Source organism: Vigna umbellata, chromosome 4, assembly GCF_029865625.1.
Source record: "Vigna umbellata cultivar VRB3 chromosome 4, Vumbellata_1.0, whole genome shotgun sequence".
In the NCBI taxonomy this organism is placed as follows: Eukaryota; Viridiplantae; Streptophyta; class Magnoliopsida; order Fabales; family Fabaceae; genus Vigna; species Vigna umbellata.
The window spans coordinates 41,331,763-41,347,805 of record NC_142168.1 but is presented as its reverse complement, the minus strand read 5'-3'; the positions used below and the strand labels follow the sequence as shown (position 1 = coordinate 41,347,805).

Below are 16,043 nucleotides of genomic sequence, written 5' to 3'. Positions count from 1 at the left end.
CATTATCACAATAATCCTAGCATAATAGTTGTATTAAAAAGTACAGAATTTGCAAATGAAAACAGGGGAGAGAAGAGGCATAGAAAAAAAAGGTGAAAAAGATGACATTAATTGAAAACTGGACCTGAAATTGTTCCATTTATGAGCAACAGAGATAAATGAAGTTAAAATACATTAATCTCTCTTGCTAAACTAAAAAGATAGAAACTTTTGGCTCCTCCAAAATCCTCTCACCCATCATCTCCAACATTCTGTCATACTTTCTTAGTTGTTCAGCTCTTGCAACCAAACTCGAATCATCTTCGAAAGTGTCAAACGAGGCAGCAGTTACAATAGAAGCTTGGGTTTCAATTTTGGTTCGTAATAGAAAAGACAAAATAAGCACAAGAGAAGCCATTGATGGAAAAGAAACCTAACCTTCAATTTAGCCCACCAGATAGAGATCACAGTGTAGTAATTTTGGTGTGTAAGTGAAGAAAATGTAGGAGCCACGACTCTTTTGTACATGCTTTTCTTTGTACTTTTCATTAATACAAGAGAAATTTTGGTCATGGTGCCACCGAAGTAGTTAGGGTTGTTGGGAACAACATTATTTCATAAATGAGGAAGGAAAATGACACTTGAACAACCATTTTTGACAACATTTAGACACGCGCACACGTGTCAAAATCTGAGTGGTCCATTTTCATTTAATTTTTCCAACTGGACCACTCAGATTTTGACACGTGTGCGCGTGTCTAAATATTGTCAAAAATGGTTGTTCAAGTATCATTTTCCAATGAGGAAAGAACAATATCCACATAAATAATTTTTCCTAGATCTAATATGGCATGTTATTATTATTATTAGGACGATAAAGTGAGTTTTATCCTATGGTTTATTATGTCTAGTCCACCAAACTAACGGTGTCAGGAATGGGACGAAACGGATTGGTTCATCATCCCATTTTTTTCTTTTTCAAAATAAAAAAATTTAAAAGTTTAATTTTTATATATTATAGGTTTAAATAATGTTTTGGTTTTTATTTTTTATATTTTGTTTAATATGATTATTTTTTCTTGTTCAATAAGTTTTAATTTTTGTCAATTTTTGTTTATTTGGTTTTTTTTATAACGAGATTTAAATAGTTAATAGTATGTGAATAATGTATCTCATGTTTTAATTTTGTAGTTTTTTTTTGTTTTTTTATTTTATTTTTTTAGTTTAAAAATAATTGTTCATATGTCAAGTCAACAACAGATCACGTGGTAATGTTAGTGTCAAGAGATAAGTTTCGTTATCTTATACTCGTCCCAAAGAAAAATTTATCTTCATCCTCGTATTCAAACTCAACATATATGAATTTTTGCCTTATCTTTATCCTCACCACCTCATACCAATGTTTGTAAATGTATCTTTCAATATTAATTAATTTTTATAAAAAAAATTGCAACTGAAATATAATATTATCAAATATTCAATATTAAAAAGACGTATTTTGGTTTCTTCAAAATTAAATATTTGGAAATAAATTATAATTGTACACATTTCAAATTAAAGTACAATATAAATTTTTCATGAGAACTAAAACATTTATTAAATTTGCAAAAGTTAATAAACAAAATATATAAAATTTAAAAATATTTTTAAAAAATTACAAAAAGAAAAAAGATATTAACAATTAAAAATATTTTAAATGTCTCTTTATTTTTATTCTTTAAATTATAAAGAAATCTTTTTTTTATACATTAATAAAAATTACAATACTTCACTTGAATGAAATCACACAAAGACTAAATATTAAACTAATAAAAATTAAAATTTAGCATAAATATTTCATCATATTAACTACAATATATTGAACATATGTATCCATGAACCATAACTCCTACAAGATTCTTCACCATGAATATGAATATACACAACACATTTGCCCCACTCATTTTCGAACTCACATGGGATTGAGGAGTGTATGATACTCGGCTATTTCCATAACTTTGAGGAAACACATATACATCATAATTCTACATTAATCAAATAACACTAAGGTTGTGTTCTTTTGAGAGAAATGATTTAAAAGAGATGGAGAGGATGGATTTTGATGAATTTGAAGATAAAGTTTGTGTTGATTTTTTAAGAAATTTGGAGGTGATGGTGGAGTGGATCTATGAGTAAAGTTTGTGAAAATTTGTGAGAGATTTGATTGATGTGACATAATAAAAAATTATAAATTAAAAAAATTAAAATTACCAAATTGTCCTTGATGTTGAAGGTAATATAAAATAATATTTAGATGAGTTATTATTATTTTTTTTAATGAAATTTTTTTAAAAAAAGTATTAATTAAAATAAATAAAACATAACTGATTCCAACACCCATGAATCAGTTCCAAACAAAATTGAACATATTTCATTCTTCTTTAGAATCGGTTCCAAGTGATCCCAATTCTTGATAGATGTGGTTCCTAGTGTTGACAGATCCAATTTCAAGTGTGTATGCATCCCACTCGAGTTGCGTCCATGAACCATAACCCCTGTAGGATTCTTCACCATGAATATGAATATGCACAACACACTTGCCACACTCATTTTCGAACTCACCTTAGCTTGAGTAGTGTATGACACCCAGTTATTTCCATAATTTTAAGGAAACACATATAAAGCATAATTCTACGTTAATCAAATAACATTAAGGTTGTGTTCTTTTGGGAGAAAAAATTTAAAAGAGATGGAGAGGATGAATTTGGATGAATTTGAAGGTAAAGTTTGTGTTATTTTCTTAAGAGATTTAAAGGTGATAGTAGAGTGGATTTGTATGTAAAATTTGTGAGAGAGTTGATTGATGTGACATAATAAAAAAATTATAAATTAGAAAAATAAGATTACCAAATTGCCATAGATGTTAAAAGTAATATAAATTAATATTTATATATGTTATTATTATTTTAGAATTTTTTTAATGAGTAAGATTTTAAAAAAAGTATTAACTAAAATCAATAAAATAGAACCGATTCCAACACCAATGAATCGTTCCAATTGTTCACAGATCCGGTCCCAAGTCTTGATAGATCTGGTTCCCAGTGCTTACAAATCCAGTTCCAAGCATTTGTATGCAGCCCATTCGAGTTGTGTCCTTGAACCATAACCCCTGCAGGATTCTTCATCATGAATATGAATATGCACAACACACTTGTTTCACTCATTTTCGAACTCATCTAGGCTTGAGCAGTGTGTGACACCAAGCTATTTCCACAACTTTGAGGAAACACATATAAAGCATAATTCTACATTAATCAAATAACACTAAGGTTGTGTTCTTTTCCGAGAAATGATTTAAAATAGATGAAAATGATTGGTTTGGATGAATTTGAAGGTAAGTTTGTATTGTTTTTTTAAGAGATTTGGGAGCGATGGAAGAGTGGATTTGTGAGTAAAGCTTGTGAAAATTTGTGAGAGATTTGATTGATATGACATAACAAAAAAAATAAATTAAAAAAATAAGATTACCAAATTGTCCTTGATGTTAAAAGTAATATAAAATAATATTTATATGAGTTACTATTATTTTAGAATTTTTTTAATGAATAAAATTAAAAAAAAGTATTGATTAAAATAAATAAAACAGAATTGATTCTAACACCCATGAATCAGTTCCAAACAAGACTAAACATATTCCATTCTTCTTCAGAATCGGTTCCAAGTGTTCACAGATTCAATCCCAAGTCTTGATAGATATAGTTCCCAATGCTGATAGATGCAGTTCCAAGCATATGTATGCATCCCATTCGAGTTACGTCCATGAACCATAACCCTTGAAGGATTTTTCACAATGAATATGAATATGCACAACACACTTCTCATACTCATTTTCAAATTCACTTGGGCCTGAGTAGTGTATGACACCTAGCTATTTCCACAACTTTAAGGAAACACATATAAAGCATAGTTCTACATTAATCAAATAACATTAAAGTTGTGTTTTTTTGGGAGAAATGATTTAAAAGTGAAGGAGAGGATGAGTTTGGATGAATTTGAAGGCAAAGTTTGTATTTTTTTTTTAAGAGATTTAGAGGTGATGATGAAGTGAATTTGTGAGTAAAATTTGTGAAAATTTGTGAAAGATTTGATTGATGTGACATAATAAAAAATATAAATTTTAAAAAATAATATACCAAATTACCCTTGATGTTAAAAGTAATATAAAATAATATTTGAATGAGTTAATATTATTTTAGAATTTTTTTAATGAATGAAATTTTAAAAAAAGTATTAATTAAAATAAATAAAACAGAACTGATTCCGACACCGATGTTCCAAATAAAATTGAACATATTCCACTCTTCTTTAGAATCGGTTCCAAGTGTTCACATATCCGGTCTCAAGTCTTGATAGATCTGGTTTCTAGTGCTAACAGATCGAGTTCCAAGCATGTGTATGCATCCCATTCGAGTTGCGTCCATGAACCATAATCCCTACAGGATTCTTCACCATGAATATGAATATTCACAACAAACTTCCCACACTCATTTTGGAACTTACTTGGCTTTGAGCAGTGTATGACACCCAACTATTTCCACAACTTCAAGGAAACACCACGACATGACGAGTAGGATGTGACATGACGAGTAGGGTATGACATCAAACTATCTCCACAACCGAGTTATCTCCACACTCGAGTTGTCTAGACACTTGAGTTATCTCCATAATCGAGTTATCTCCAAAGTCAAGCTATCTCCACATCAAAGCTATCTTCATAGTCAAATAATCTCCATAGTCGAGCTATCTCCATAACCGAACTATCTCCAGAATTAAGCTTTCTCCAAAGTTTAGTTATCTGCACAATTTAACTATCTCTAAGGTTAATTATCTCCATACTCCACATCCAAATAATCTCCACAACTGAGTTATTTCTATAATCAAGTTGTCTCCACAACGAGTTGTCTGTGTAGCCGAGCTCTCCATAGCTAAGTTATATTCACATAAAAAGCAAATGAAAGATAAATAACTTTCACTAAAAGCAACAAAATTGACACACTTAAGCAAGGTTAGTTTTGTAAAACAACATATTCCACCCACAAATGTCCGGAATAGAACGAGGATCTGACCTATTATTCCGTGCTCACACTTGGCTGTGAATCATTCCAAACAAACAATATACCTTATATTTTATCTAAACAGTAAATCCACACCAAAAAAACACTATTTAAATTTAAATTAGATCATATTAATATTATTACAAAAATGAAAAATTCTTTAACTTTACAATGGTTTTAAATAATGGACTATAAAATAAGATAGTAAAGTAAATATTACGCTAGTGATATTTTTAATCTAATATTTATTTATTTGTATATTTAAGGATCAATTAAGATAAATTTAAAATTTAATAGTATGTTTACGAAACAGGTTTGTCTATTAAATTATTTAAAAAAATTGTAATTTTTTTGTACATATATTATTTTTAAAAATAATATTAAGTTTTTCTGACAATGAATACTTTAAGTTCAGATTTACTAACTTTTTATTATTACAATTGTAACATCCCAAAAATACAGTATAAAACTATATAATAGAATAATCACATTAATTAATAATTGGTTTAATACCTCTTTTGGTCCCTCGAAAGGGGGCAAAAGTTCAATGTGGTCCTACCTTTTTTTAGAAGTTCAATGTGGTCCCAACTTTTGTAAAAAGTGTGCAATCAAGTCCTTTTTGGAAACGGCGTTGAGTTTTTAACGGAGCAGCTGACAGGGTGGACTGAAGTTAGCTACGTGGTTGTGTGTGGGTAATACGTGGCTGTGAGAGGGTCATACGTGGCTGTGAGAGGGTAAATGTGAGAATATTACTGAGGTTAAGAAATCAGATGTTAAGGTTTGAGTTGCAGAGAAATTGGTAATTTTGGATTTATCATCGTGGAGGAAGTGTGTTGAAATCTGAAGCGCGAATTGGATACCGGAAATCTGAAGCTCAAATTGGAAACCGCAAATCAGGTTAGGGACCACACACAGCCACGTGCATTGAATTGCAAGGTGAGCTATTCTCTTTGCTTCTCTCTTAGAGTATTGGCCTTCTATACGTGCATCCATGACTTGGGAGATCTTGTGTTTGTTTATCAGAAGTGGTTTCGCCCATTCAACTAGATTATGCTCTCCATTCGGCCTGTTGCTGTCCAGTGCACGTTTTCCCGACATAAGTTCCAGAAGCACAACTCCAAAACTGTATATGTCACTCCTTTTCGTTAAGTGACCTTCACAACATGCACAATTGGATAAAAGGTTAATAATATAAAAGATAATCTTTTCCTAAAAAGCTTTATGCAGAAAATTTTTCACCCATATTTACCTGTTGCAATATACTCAGGAGCAGCGTAGCCAAAGGTGCCCATCACCCTTGTAGAAACATGACTCTTGTCACCTTCTGGTCCATTTTTTGCCAACCCAAAATCAGACAGTTTTGCATTATAATTCTGTCATTCACAAAAGCCAATTTTAGAATGCCAGAGCTAACTAATAAACCTATATCTTACTCTTGTATGATCAATTTGATTTCACTTACAGAATCAAGTAAGATGTTAGAAGTTTTGAAGTCCCTGAATATTACATCTACTTCATCACTGTGAAGAAATGCAAGCCCTTTGGCAGCATCAAGAGCAATCTTTATACGGATGTTCCAAGAGAGCGGTTCAATGTAAGAGGCCCCTGATCCACAAACATTGGTAGATATGAGATTTTCAGGAGCTTAAGGTGCTTACAAGAAAAGCAACTCAAAAAGAAACTTACTCTTACACAAGTGATTATCCAAGCTACCCTTGGCCACCTCCTCTCACACCACAACCATGGGACCACCCAGAAGATCCTTTGCCCCAACTGCTCGAACACGACGAACACCCTTCAGAAGAAGCCATTCGTATCTCAAATTACCAATTTCTCTGCAACTCAAACCCTAACTTCTGATTTCTTAACCTCAGTAATATTATCACATTTACCCTCTCACAGCCACGTATGACCCTCTCACAGCCACGTATTACCCACACACAGCCACGTAGCTAACTTCAATCCACCCTGTCAGCTGCTCCGTTAAAAACTCAACGCCGTTTCCAAAAAGGACTTGATTGCACACTTTTTACAAAAGTTGGGACCACATTGAACTTCTAAAAAAAGGTAGGACCACATTGAACTTTTGCCCCCTTTCGAGGGACCAAAAGAGGTATTAAACCTTAATAATTTAGATCAGTCTTTACTCTATGAAAATGCACGGTTACGGCCGAACGGCCTTACATAAGCTTTTCAGCTAAACTATACAAGATAAGAGAAAACTTGACTGAACGGTTTACAAAAGCCTAATACCGAACTGTCAGATAACAAGAAAAGAGAGGAGGTGACCGAACGATCACCTCATACTAAACTACTATCTACTAACCGAACATCCAACGGTTCGGCCTTCACTTCCACTTCGACCAAGTTCTCTTCTTCCAGCGCCTCTTCCAGCAGCGCATCTTCTTTTGCTCACATCCACACGGATGATCATTGCAACGACAAGACGAACGCACAAGACGAGACAACACAAGGAAAACACAGGGTAAGCTTATGTAATTTAATTCATACATACACATACATTTCAACCAATCCAACACCCAAGATAAAACTTCAACGTACGTAACATACAAAGCCTATCACTAGACTGACTGCCCGGACTGTATGAAATCTGTGTAGCTACAGACGTTCGTGCACCCGGGTGATGAAGTAACTGGGATACACTCAACAGCTGCCACCCGAGGTTAGCCCTATCTGTCCAAAGTACCCCTAAGGACTAGGACCTCCTACCGTTCCCACACATGACCTACCCTCCTCTACGTGAAGATGGGTACTCACGGAACATCAGGATGAACGGCCAGCTTAGCATGCCCACAGTCATACTTTACCAAATCCAGTATTCATACATGAGTCGTTCCTCCCTGGAACGCTCGTTCATATTCCACATAATTGTATCCATCTCATATACTTTCCATCTCTTATTATACATCATTTTCATTTCATCTTTAACATCGATTCGACTAACGACAAAAACCGAACGTTCAATCCTCACTCAGAATGAGAACGAACACTAAGAACGAGACTGAGAAGTCGCTCGTTCTGGAATGGAATAAGACTGAGAGATTACCCTTTTATTTAGGAATAAACCGAGTACAATTTTACCAAATGAGACGACCGTGACTTACAACATGAATCAGTTAAATGAACTGACTCTCGTGAACTCCAGCTATCATTCGAAAAACACATCAGGTACGGGGACTCTAGGTTGGATACAACTAATATAGATGTGCAAAGACTTTAAAGAACCATTCGTAGAAATGTTCATATACAGAAGCCTAATGCCGGTCAATGACCGAACACGGTAAAGGGGATTCTACTAATTTTGGACGAACGCTGTTTCATCGAGATTGGTTAATTATAAACGAGTACCAGGCTTAGTATAAGACCGAGCACCACTCATTATGAGAATCTGATATGAGGCCGAGCACTACTAATGTTTTAACATACACGATTGGTAAATAAGAGTTTTATAGGAATTGTGTTTAAGAATAATTACCATATACAAGTACATACATACATATACAAGATTTATGTTTTCCTCCGAATATTTAGATGCAACTACGCTTGGCCGAACGCTCAAGCACAGTATTATCACAAGAAGACGCTCGTCCTCAACTAAGATTCTTTCCAAATGAAAGAATCAAATTTCAAATCAGACTGCTAGAAACACCGAACGGTCAAGGACCGTTCAATGACGAACGCACATTATCATAGGGAAATTTATATTCAGAATTCATACAATCAATTTCATTTCTTAATTTATAACTTCATCATTTTACATATTCATAACATAATCAATTTTTCATACTTCATATAGTTCAAACATCTCAACCATCATACAACATATTAATTCAGTCCATCCAACGATCGTTCAAGATATAGGATTGTGGTTTGCCTTACCTCTAGCGTGAACGATCATTGACCGTTCGGTTTTCCTGTTGAACATAGTTGAAATGAGATTCTTTCATTTGGAAAGAATTCTAGTTGAGGACGAACGCCCTCTTGTAATAATGCTATGTTTGAGCGTTCGGCCAAGCGTAGATGCCCCTGAGTGTTATGTGAGGAATTGAGAATCTTGTAAACATATAGTTGGATACTTAGTCATTCTTAAACCCTATCTTCATCATCTCGTATTATATTTATTACTATTAATATTTCTATTATGAGTTTAAATCAGTAATGGGTCTTAACCCAAGCTCTCGTAATGAGTGTCGCTCGGTCTTATACCGAGCGCTCGTAATCGTTTTTAATTTATCAAACTTGATGAAACAACGTTCGTCCAAATTCAGTAAATCCTTTTATCGTGTTCGGTCATTGACGGGCATTAGGTTCCTGTATATGATTGATTCTAAACTATGGTTATTTAACGTTCTGATGTGTCTATGTTCATTTGATCCGGCCTAGAGCCTTCGTACTTACTCTATTCTTTGAGTGTGGGTCTGAACTCACGAGAGTCAGTTCATTTAACTGATTCACAATGTAAATAACGTTCGTTACATATTATATATATATTTTACCCAGGATTATTCTTGAATCTAAAAGTAATTCTCTTGGTCTTATTCTATTCTGGGGCTAGAGACCTATCTGTCTCGTCTCAAGTGTTCGTCCTCGTTCTGGGTGAGGATTGAACGTTCGGTTTCTGGAGTCTTTATAAACCTTTGAACAAAGATGAATTTGAGAAAAGTGATAATGAAGGATGGAATTGAAAATGATTATGAATGAAATGATGTGAAGTTGGACGAGCGTTCCAGGGAGGAACGATTCTTGGATGAATATTGATATCGTAAAGTATGAATGTGGACAAAGCTTAGCTGGCGATTCATCCTGATGTTCCGTGAGTACTCGTCCTCACGTAGAGGGGAGTAGGTCATGTGTGGGAACGATAGGAGGTCCTAGTCCTTAGGGGTACTTTGGATGGAACAGACTAACCTCGGGTGGCAGCTGATGAGAATTCCATTTACTACATCACCCGGGTGCACGAACGTCGTAGCTACACAGAATTCATACAGTCCGGACAGTCGGTCTAGTATCAGGGTTTGATTTGAATTGGTTATTTGAATGTGTTTGAATGTGCTTCCATATGAAAATGTATGTTATTACTTGAATTAAATTACATAAGCTTACCTTGTGTCTTCTTTGTGTTGTCTTGTCCTTGTACGTCCGTCTTGTCTTTGCAATGATCATCCGTGTGGATGTGAGCAGATGAAGACGCGCTACTGGAAGAGGCGCTGGAAGAAGGAAATTTGGAGGAAGAGAACCTCGTCGACGTGGAAGTTAAGGTCGAACCGTAGTACGTTCGGTTAGTAGTATAGTTTAGTTAATATAAGGTGTCGTTCGGTCACCTTTTTCTTTTGGTAGGAATGACCGTTCGGTAATCCTTTTATAAACCGTTCGGTCTAGTCTTGTTTATCTTATGCAGTTAAGTTTATAGTTCTATGTAAGGCCGTTTGGTCAATATTGTACGCTTGATGAGTATAAGACTGAACTGATATACTAATTGTAATTATTTCTAATGTATGGTTTATTACTGTATTTTTAGGATGTTACAATAATCCTCGTTACTGCTTCTAGTATAATGATAAACTTAATTAATTATGTAATTTATTTTTCCAAAACTAAAGTCAAACACAAATTACAACCATGTCATAAAGACCACAAACAAAGGGACATAACATTAAAGCCTTTCATACAAAGTACTAAGAATTATACCTGTTTGGATTTTCTCTTCGGCACCAAAAAAGAACCCTTTTTGGATTCAGCCCAAAACTCATTGGATTTGGGGTTTCCCCACCATTGTTCCATGCATGAGTGGCAAAGATAACAATAAAAGGGACAGAATCAGTGTCTTGTCCTCTCATTTCACTAGTTCCAGCCCCATGGCTTCCGAGAAGGAAGCTGCTCTTGCTGCCACTCCCTCTGATGCTGATGCTCCAACCATGTATGGTTTAAAGTTTACATCTTTTCTACTCCACACCTTCTCTCCTTACTTGGTTTTTGTCCTCAAAAGTATTTCAATTCTCAATCTTTCGTGGGTATCTCTTTGTTTCACGTAATTCCTTCCCATCTATCTGTTTGATGTTTTGAGTTTGCAAAAACCCTAAAAGGGTTGCGTTTTTATGTTCTCAACAATTTGTTTTGGGAAGAAAGGTATTAGGTATGTCCTTATTGGTGCTGCTTTGACGTGAAGATGTATGCTTGATTGATGGGATAGCCCATTTCCATTTGAATTGTTTCCTTAGTTTTGCTGGTTTGCTTTTGATGAAATTTGTTCCGTGTTTTTATATGGCTATGGTGGATTTATGCAGTCACCTATATTTATTTGCAAGAGCCAGAGGGTTCTACCTATTAGTGCTGGAAGTTGGAAAAGGATCTGACAAGTCATCTCAGTTTCTTGAGAATTTTATGAATACCTATCATTAATTTTGTATTATTTGGTGCGCAGATTTGACAAGATCATCAATAAGGAGATTCCTTCTACTGTGGTTTACGAGGATGATAAGGTAATGTAATGATGCCTGATGTGTTTTGTTCTATGCTAATTGTTTCTTGGTGAGCGTACGAGAAGAAAATCTTAAACATTCAGTTCATGGTGAAAACAGTACAATGTACATCTATGTTGAACATTTAAGCTTCACTGTTTTTTTTTTTTTTACTTTTTCATTTTCAATTTCTTTCCCGTTTAGTGCCTAGATATATTGTTCTTGAACACAGAAAAGTGGTTGTTGGACATTTTGATTATGTTAGGACTACCACATTAAGTAGTACTTGCGAAAATAGACTTCCAGATTTTTTCTAATTTCATCTTTTATGACATTTCAAATATATTTCATTTTTCTAATCTATATTTTAGCCTCTCTCAGTTAGGTATCAGTGAAGGTTTACAATAACTATTAATGGTCCTATTATTTTCCCCCATTTTGACAGGTGCTTGCCTTCAGGGACATAACTCCTCAAGCTCCTACTCATATTCTTATCATTCCTAAAGTGAAAGATGGGTTAAGTGGTCTATCCAAGGTACTTATTAGTGGCACTTTCTCTGTACATAGCTTTATTTTGGTGTCTCAAACTCCTGGAAAATCAATTGCACCCACGTATGGTTATGCTTGCTATATTTACACATTTAAGAAAGAACATAAACTATCTTCCTCTTTATATTCACTTTAGAAAGTAATAATGTAACTTAGCCCGTTATTTACTAGTATTTGAAAGCAAGTGATGAATTATATATTCCTTCAGAACGCTAAGCTTGCATTACCCTGTGGTAACAAAGATACAGTTTTCAACTATAAAGTGTTAGTGTTGGCAGCTACATGTACTTGATTTGAACCTTTCGATGTGGAACTATGGTTGTATCAAAACTTAGCTAACAACTAATTGTAGTTATGGCTACTTTTGTAATCATTCTTTCAGAATGATGATGCTGATACTAAATCTGTGTGTGGCTGATGCCGCTTCTATAGCTAGATAAAGTTTAGTGTGTTTCTACTTTTAGTTGCTTTGCTCTGAAACAGGTTCATGGTGGTTAGCTCCTACCAAATTGTCGTAAATTAATCCTGTTTGAATTAATATTTTATGATGAGAATATGACAATTTGCATGCTACCTAATCCTATTTGTTTGGTCATTTTTGTATTGTCACTTTTTCTAAGCGATGGCTTATGTTTGCAAATACTGTGCATGAAGGTTAGCTAAACTGGTTTGGTTACCTGAAACAATTGATGGAAGAAACTTAGATTAGAAGATAGTTTGATTAAATATGGTTAGAGGGAAACCTAGAAGCATGGTTGGAAGATAGTAGATTGGAGTCATGGAAAGAAGTTCTTTTTTTTTTGGGGGGACGGGGGGGAGGGGGGTAGAAGAAATTGTGCAAACAGTTTTGATTTATTTACATCCATGGAACCGGAGATGATGAAGTCTCTTTGAATAATTTATCACAGATCACATTCAGGTATAACTCGTCAGTTAACACACTAATTTTCTTGAACCAATTTACCACTTTTGTAGTGTCTCCACTTCCTGCAAAGTTGAGATATTTTTTAAATCATGTACTGTTGTTAAAATTCATTACACTCTTGTACATATATCTCTTGACAAGAGCAAAAGAAAAAGAACTATATACTACACATTTGCAATGCTACATTCATAGTTCTCTTTCTCACCAACACTTAGAGGGGCTTCAACGTTTTTTCTTCTTTCTGAGTAATCAAACTCAGTGACCGAAACTTTGGTATCAATTATGCTTGTTCATGTTCTTGTTGAATTTTCTGCAGGCAGAGGAAAGGCACTTCGATATTCTTGGCCGTCTTCTTTACACAGCCAAGCTGGTTGCAAAGCAGGAAGGTCTGGATGACGGCTTCAGGGTTGTGATCAACGACGGGCCAAAGGGATGTAAGTTTTGTTCTCCAGGCCAAATCCTGAGCTTTGATAAATCATCTTTCATTGAGCTTTTTATTCTAAAAGTGATTCTTCTATGGTATATTGAGTTGTGCTTTTACTCTTGACAGGCCAATCAGTTTACCACATTCATGTGCACCTCCTTGGAGGGAGACAGATGAACTGGCCTCCAGGCTAAAGTTTTAGAAAGGATTAGAGATGAGAATAGTAATAATGTGGTTGTGCTGTCTTTCGGTAATGGTTTTAAGACAACTAATAAATTGCAACATGTGGTGTACTTGAAGTGACAAGTGATTAAGGTTGCCAGTGTTTCATGCGTTTAAACTCTTGTGGTGAATGCAGGTTAGTTTCCAAAGTTGTTTTCTAAATTGTTATTGTTGGTGTGACTTGCCACTTCAACGTTAGTGGCATCAATCAATGTTGTAGTAATATTTTAGTTGATAGAGATCATAGTTCTACCAAACTGACAAAGGGAAAGTTCACAAGACAGTATAAAGGATGGTGGAAGCACCACAAGCCAACTAGAGTTGTGAAGTTAAGAACAAAACTAAGAATATAATGAGTAAATATATAATTTCATCTCTAAAAGATTGAGATTTTGACTTATGAGTCTTTGAATAATTTGTTATGTAAATGGACTGATTTCATCATTAATATTTTTAAAAACTTTACATCATTAATAAATTATCTTTGGGATTATTTTGACTTACAAGACTGATTTCAAGAAGTCTTCTCATCATTATTAAGTTTCTTTGGTAAAAAAAATAAAAAATTCTTCCTCAAATTTTAGAATATCACCTTCACAAGGTTATGTGCTCTTCTTCCATAATTCCTATCCTCGTCATAGGAAACTCTATTTGTTCCATGCACTTCTTTATACTTATATTTCTTTGTTAGCATATTTGAAGCTTGTCTGGCAATTCATTTTCATACATACATTTTTTTTAAGGTGGTTTGAAATTTTTTTTCATATCTAACTTGAGATCATTGTATATGTCTTTTACGGAAGTTGACTAATATATGTCATGACCTCATTTAAATATCTTTTCCTCATTTTTTACTAAACTAAGTATTTTTCTCTTTAGCAAATTATTCTTAACTCGAGACAAATACAATGTTTGAATAATCAAAATATCACAATTTTAATTTACTAGAGAAGGTCTTTCTAACGTATATAATGGTTTAGACTTTCTATATTAATTTGCTAGGATGAACACAAACAATGTTCTTACAAAGTGTTTTGGGATAGGTAGAAAAGTCAATAGAAGTTTGACACTTGAAAATAATAGTTGTCTTTTAAACAATGTCTTTAGATAGACTCGGGAAGAATGATGGTTACAAATTCTTTTATGTTTGATAAGTAGCTTTGAACTATAATAAATGTTTTCTTCTTCTTTTTATTATGTTTGTCGAGCTTAGATGTTGGAAAACTTTCAATGTACTACATGCAACATTAATTGATTTTCAATTCTTTATGCAATTTTATGATATGATTCTAAATATAAGAGATGCAAATATTTAGGGATTGGAATCAATTAAGAACAAAAAAAATTGGAAATTTTAAATAAAATAGAGAAAACCTGGATAAAGAAAAAAGGAAAAAATGCCATGAATAAGCTTGAGGAGGATTGCCACATTGGGAAATTCTTGATAAAATGACAAGATGCATGAAAAACTCTAGTAGAGATAACCTCAGTTACTTTTGGCAAAATTGTTTTACTCTTATGAGTTCCAAAAGGTTTGAAAAATACTTTAAGTTATAGGTCTTGCCTATTTTGCAAGCAAATGAAAGGAAATTACAATCCTTAAATTCCAAGAAAAGATAATATGTTTTAATGGTCATGATGACACATTCTAAATGATTTTTAGTTTAAATCATGATTATAACTATAATATTAATATTTTTATTTTAATAATCTAGTCATGTAATACATTTAATTAATTTAGCCTCTTCAAGGCGTGAAATCATCAACTAGGTCTCCAAAAGATGAGTCACCTTGTATTGTAATGTCTCTTTATGGACTCATCTAAGTCTTGAATTGGGTCTTCATCTTGATTTTCATAATCCTCATCATTTTCTTGGACTTTGACGTTCATATCACTTTTTAATAATTGACAATACTTATCTCTCTTGGTTGTATAATATTTTAGTTGAAAAAGTGATAAAATCATTTGTACAAATAACTTAGCTAATGTTGACATATATTTTGTGTCTAAGTAAAATTGACTTACATTTTAGCTTTAATCTAAAGTTTAAGAAATTTGACAGAAACTTCAATTTGAAACTAATATCTTGATGATAGACATTGAAAACATTTTCTCATCACAAACTTAAGTTTTAAAAATATTTTGAGTTTGTTAAGTTAAAGTATTTTATTGTACTTATCGTTTTCATCAATCAACATCTATTTATAAAACGCATTTAAACTCTATATAATGTTCTAATACTTATCAAACAAAATATATCCACTCATAATTTAATTAGTGTTTATTAGATATAATTTTTTCATATTTTAAGCTTTACATTATTTAACCGCTGAATCAAAAGTAATTGTTCTAACAACGATCATCCAAAACA

The 16,043-nt window shown here is 33.4% G+C and overlaps 2 protein-coding genes and 1 long non-coding RNA gene across 3 annotated transcripts; 1 reads left to right on the top strand and 2 right to left on the bottom strand.

Moving 5' to 3' along the window:
* Nucleotides 1-80: 80 nt before the first annotated feature.
* LOC148200227 (uncharacterized) lies at nucleotides 81-516 on the bottom strand. The gene is made up of 2 exons (XR_015785481.1): nucleotides 418-516; nucleotides 81-300 (listed from the first exon to the last, which is right to left on the bottom strand). It is a non-coding gene; the product is annotated as an uncharacterized LOC148200227 (long non-coding RNA).
* A 5,270-nt stretch (nucleotides 517-5,786) lies between these two features.
* LOC148200226 (receptor-like cytoplasmic kinase 176) lies at nucleotides 5,787-6,883 on the bottom strand. Its single transcript, XM_088112869.1, has 4 exons — nucleotides 6,796-6,883; nucleotides 6,535-6,677; nucleotides 6,322-6,445; nucleotides 5,787-6,226 (listed from the first exon to the last, which is right to left on the bottom strand). The coding sequence occupies exons 1-4, from the start codon at nucleotides 6,881-6,883 to the stop codon at nucleotides 5,787-5,789; spliced, it is 795 nt and encodes a 264-aa protein (XP_087968995.1).
* Nucleotides 6,884-10,774: 3,891 nt separating this feature from the next.
* On the top strand, nucleotides 10,775-13,910 carry HIT3 (HIS triad family protein 3). Its single transcript, XM_047306604.2, has 5 exons — nucleotides 10,775-11,010; nucleotides 11,515-11,572; nucleotides 11,997-12,086; nucleotides 13,342-13,459; nucleotides 13,576-13,910. The coding sequence occupies exons 1-5, from the start codon at nucleotides 10,877-10,879 to the stop codon at nucleotides 13,641-13,643; spliced, it is 468 nt and encodes a 155-aa protein (XP_047162560.1). The 5' UTR covers nucleotides 10,775-10,876; the 3' UTR covers nucleotides 13,644-13,910.
* Nucleotides 13,911-16,043: the final 2,133 nt, after the last annotated feature.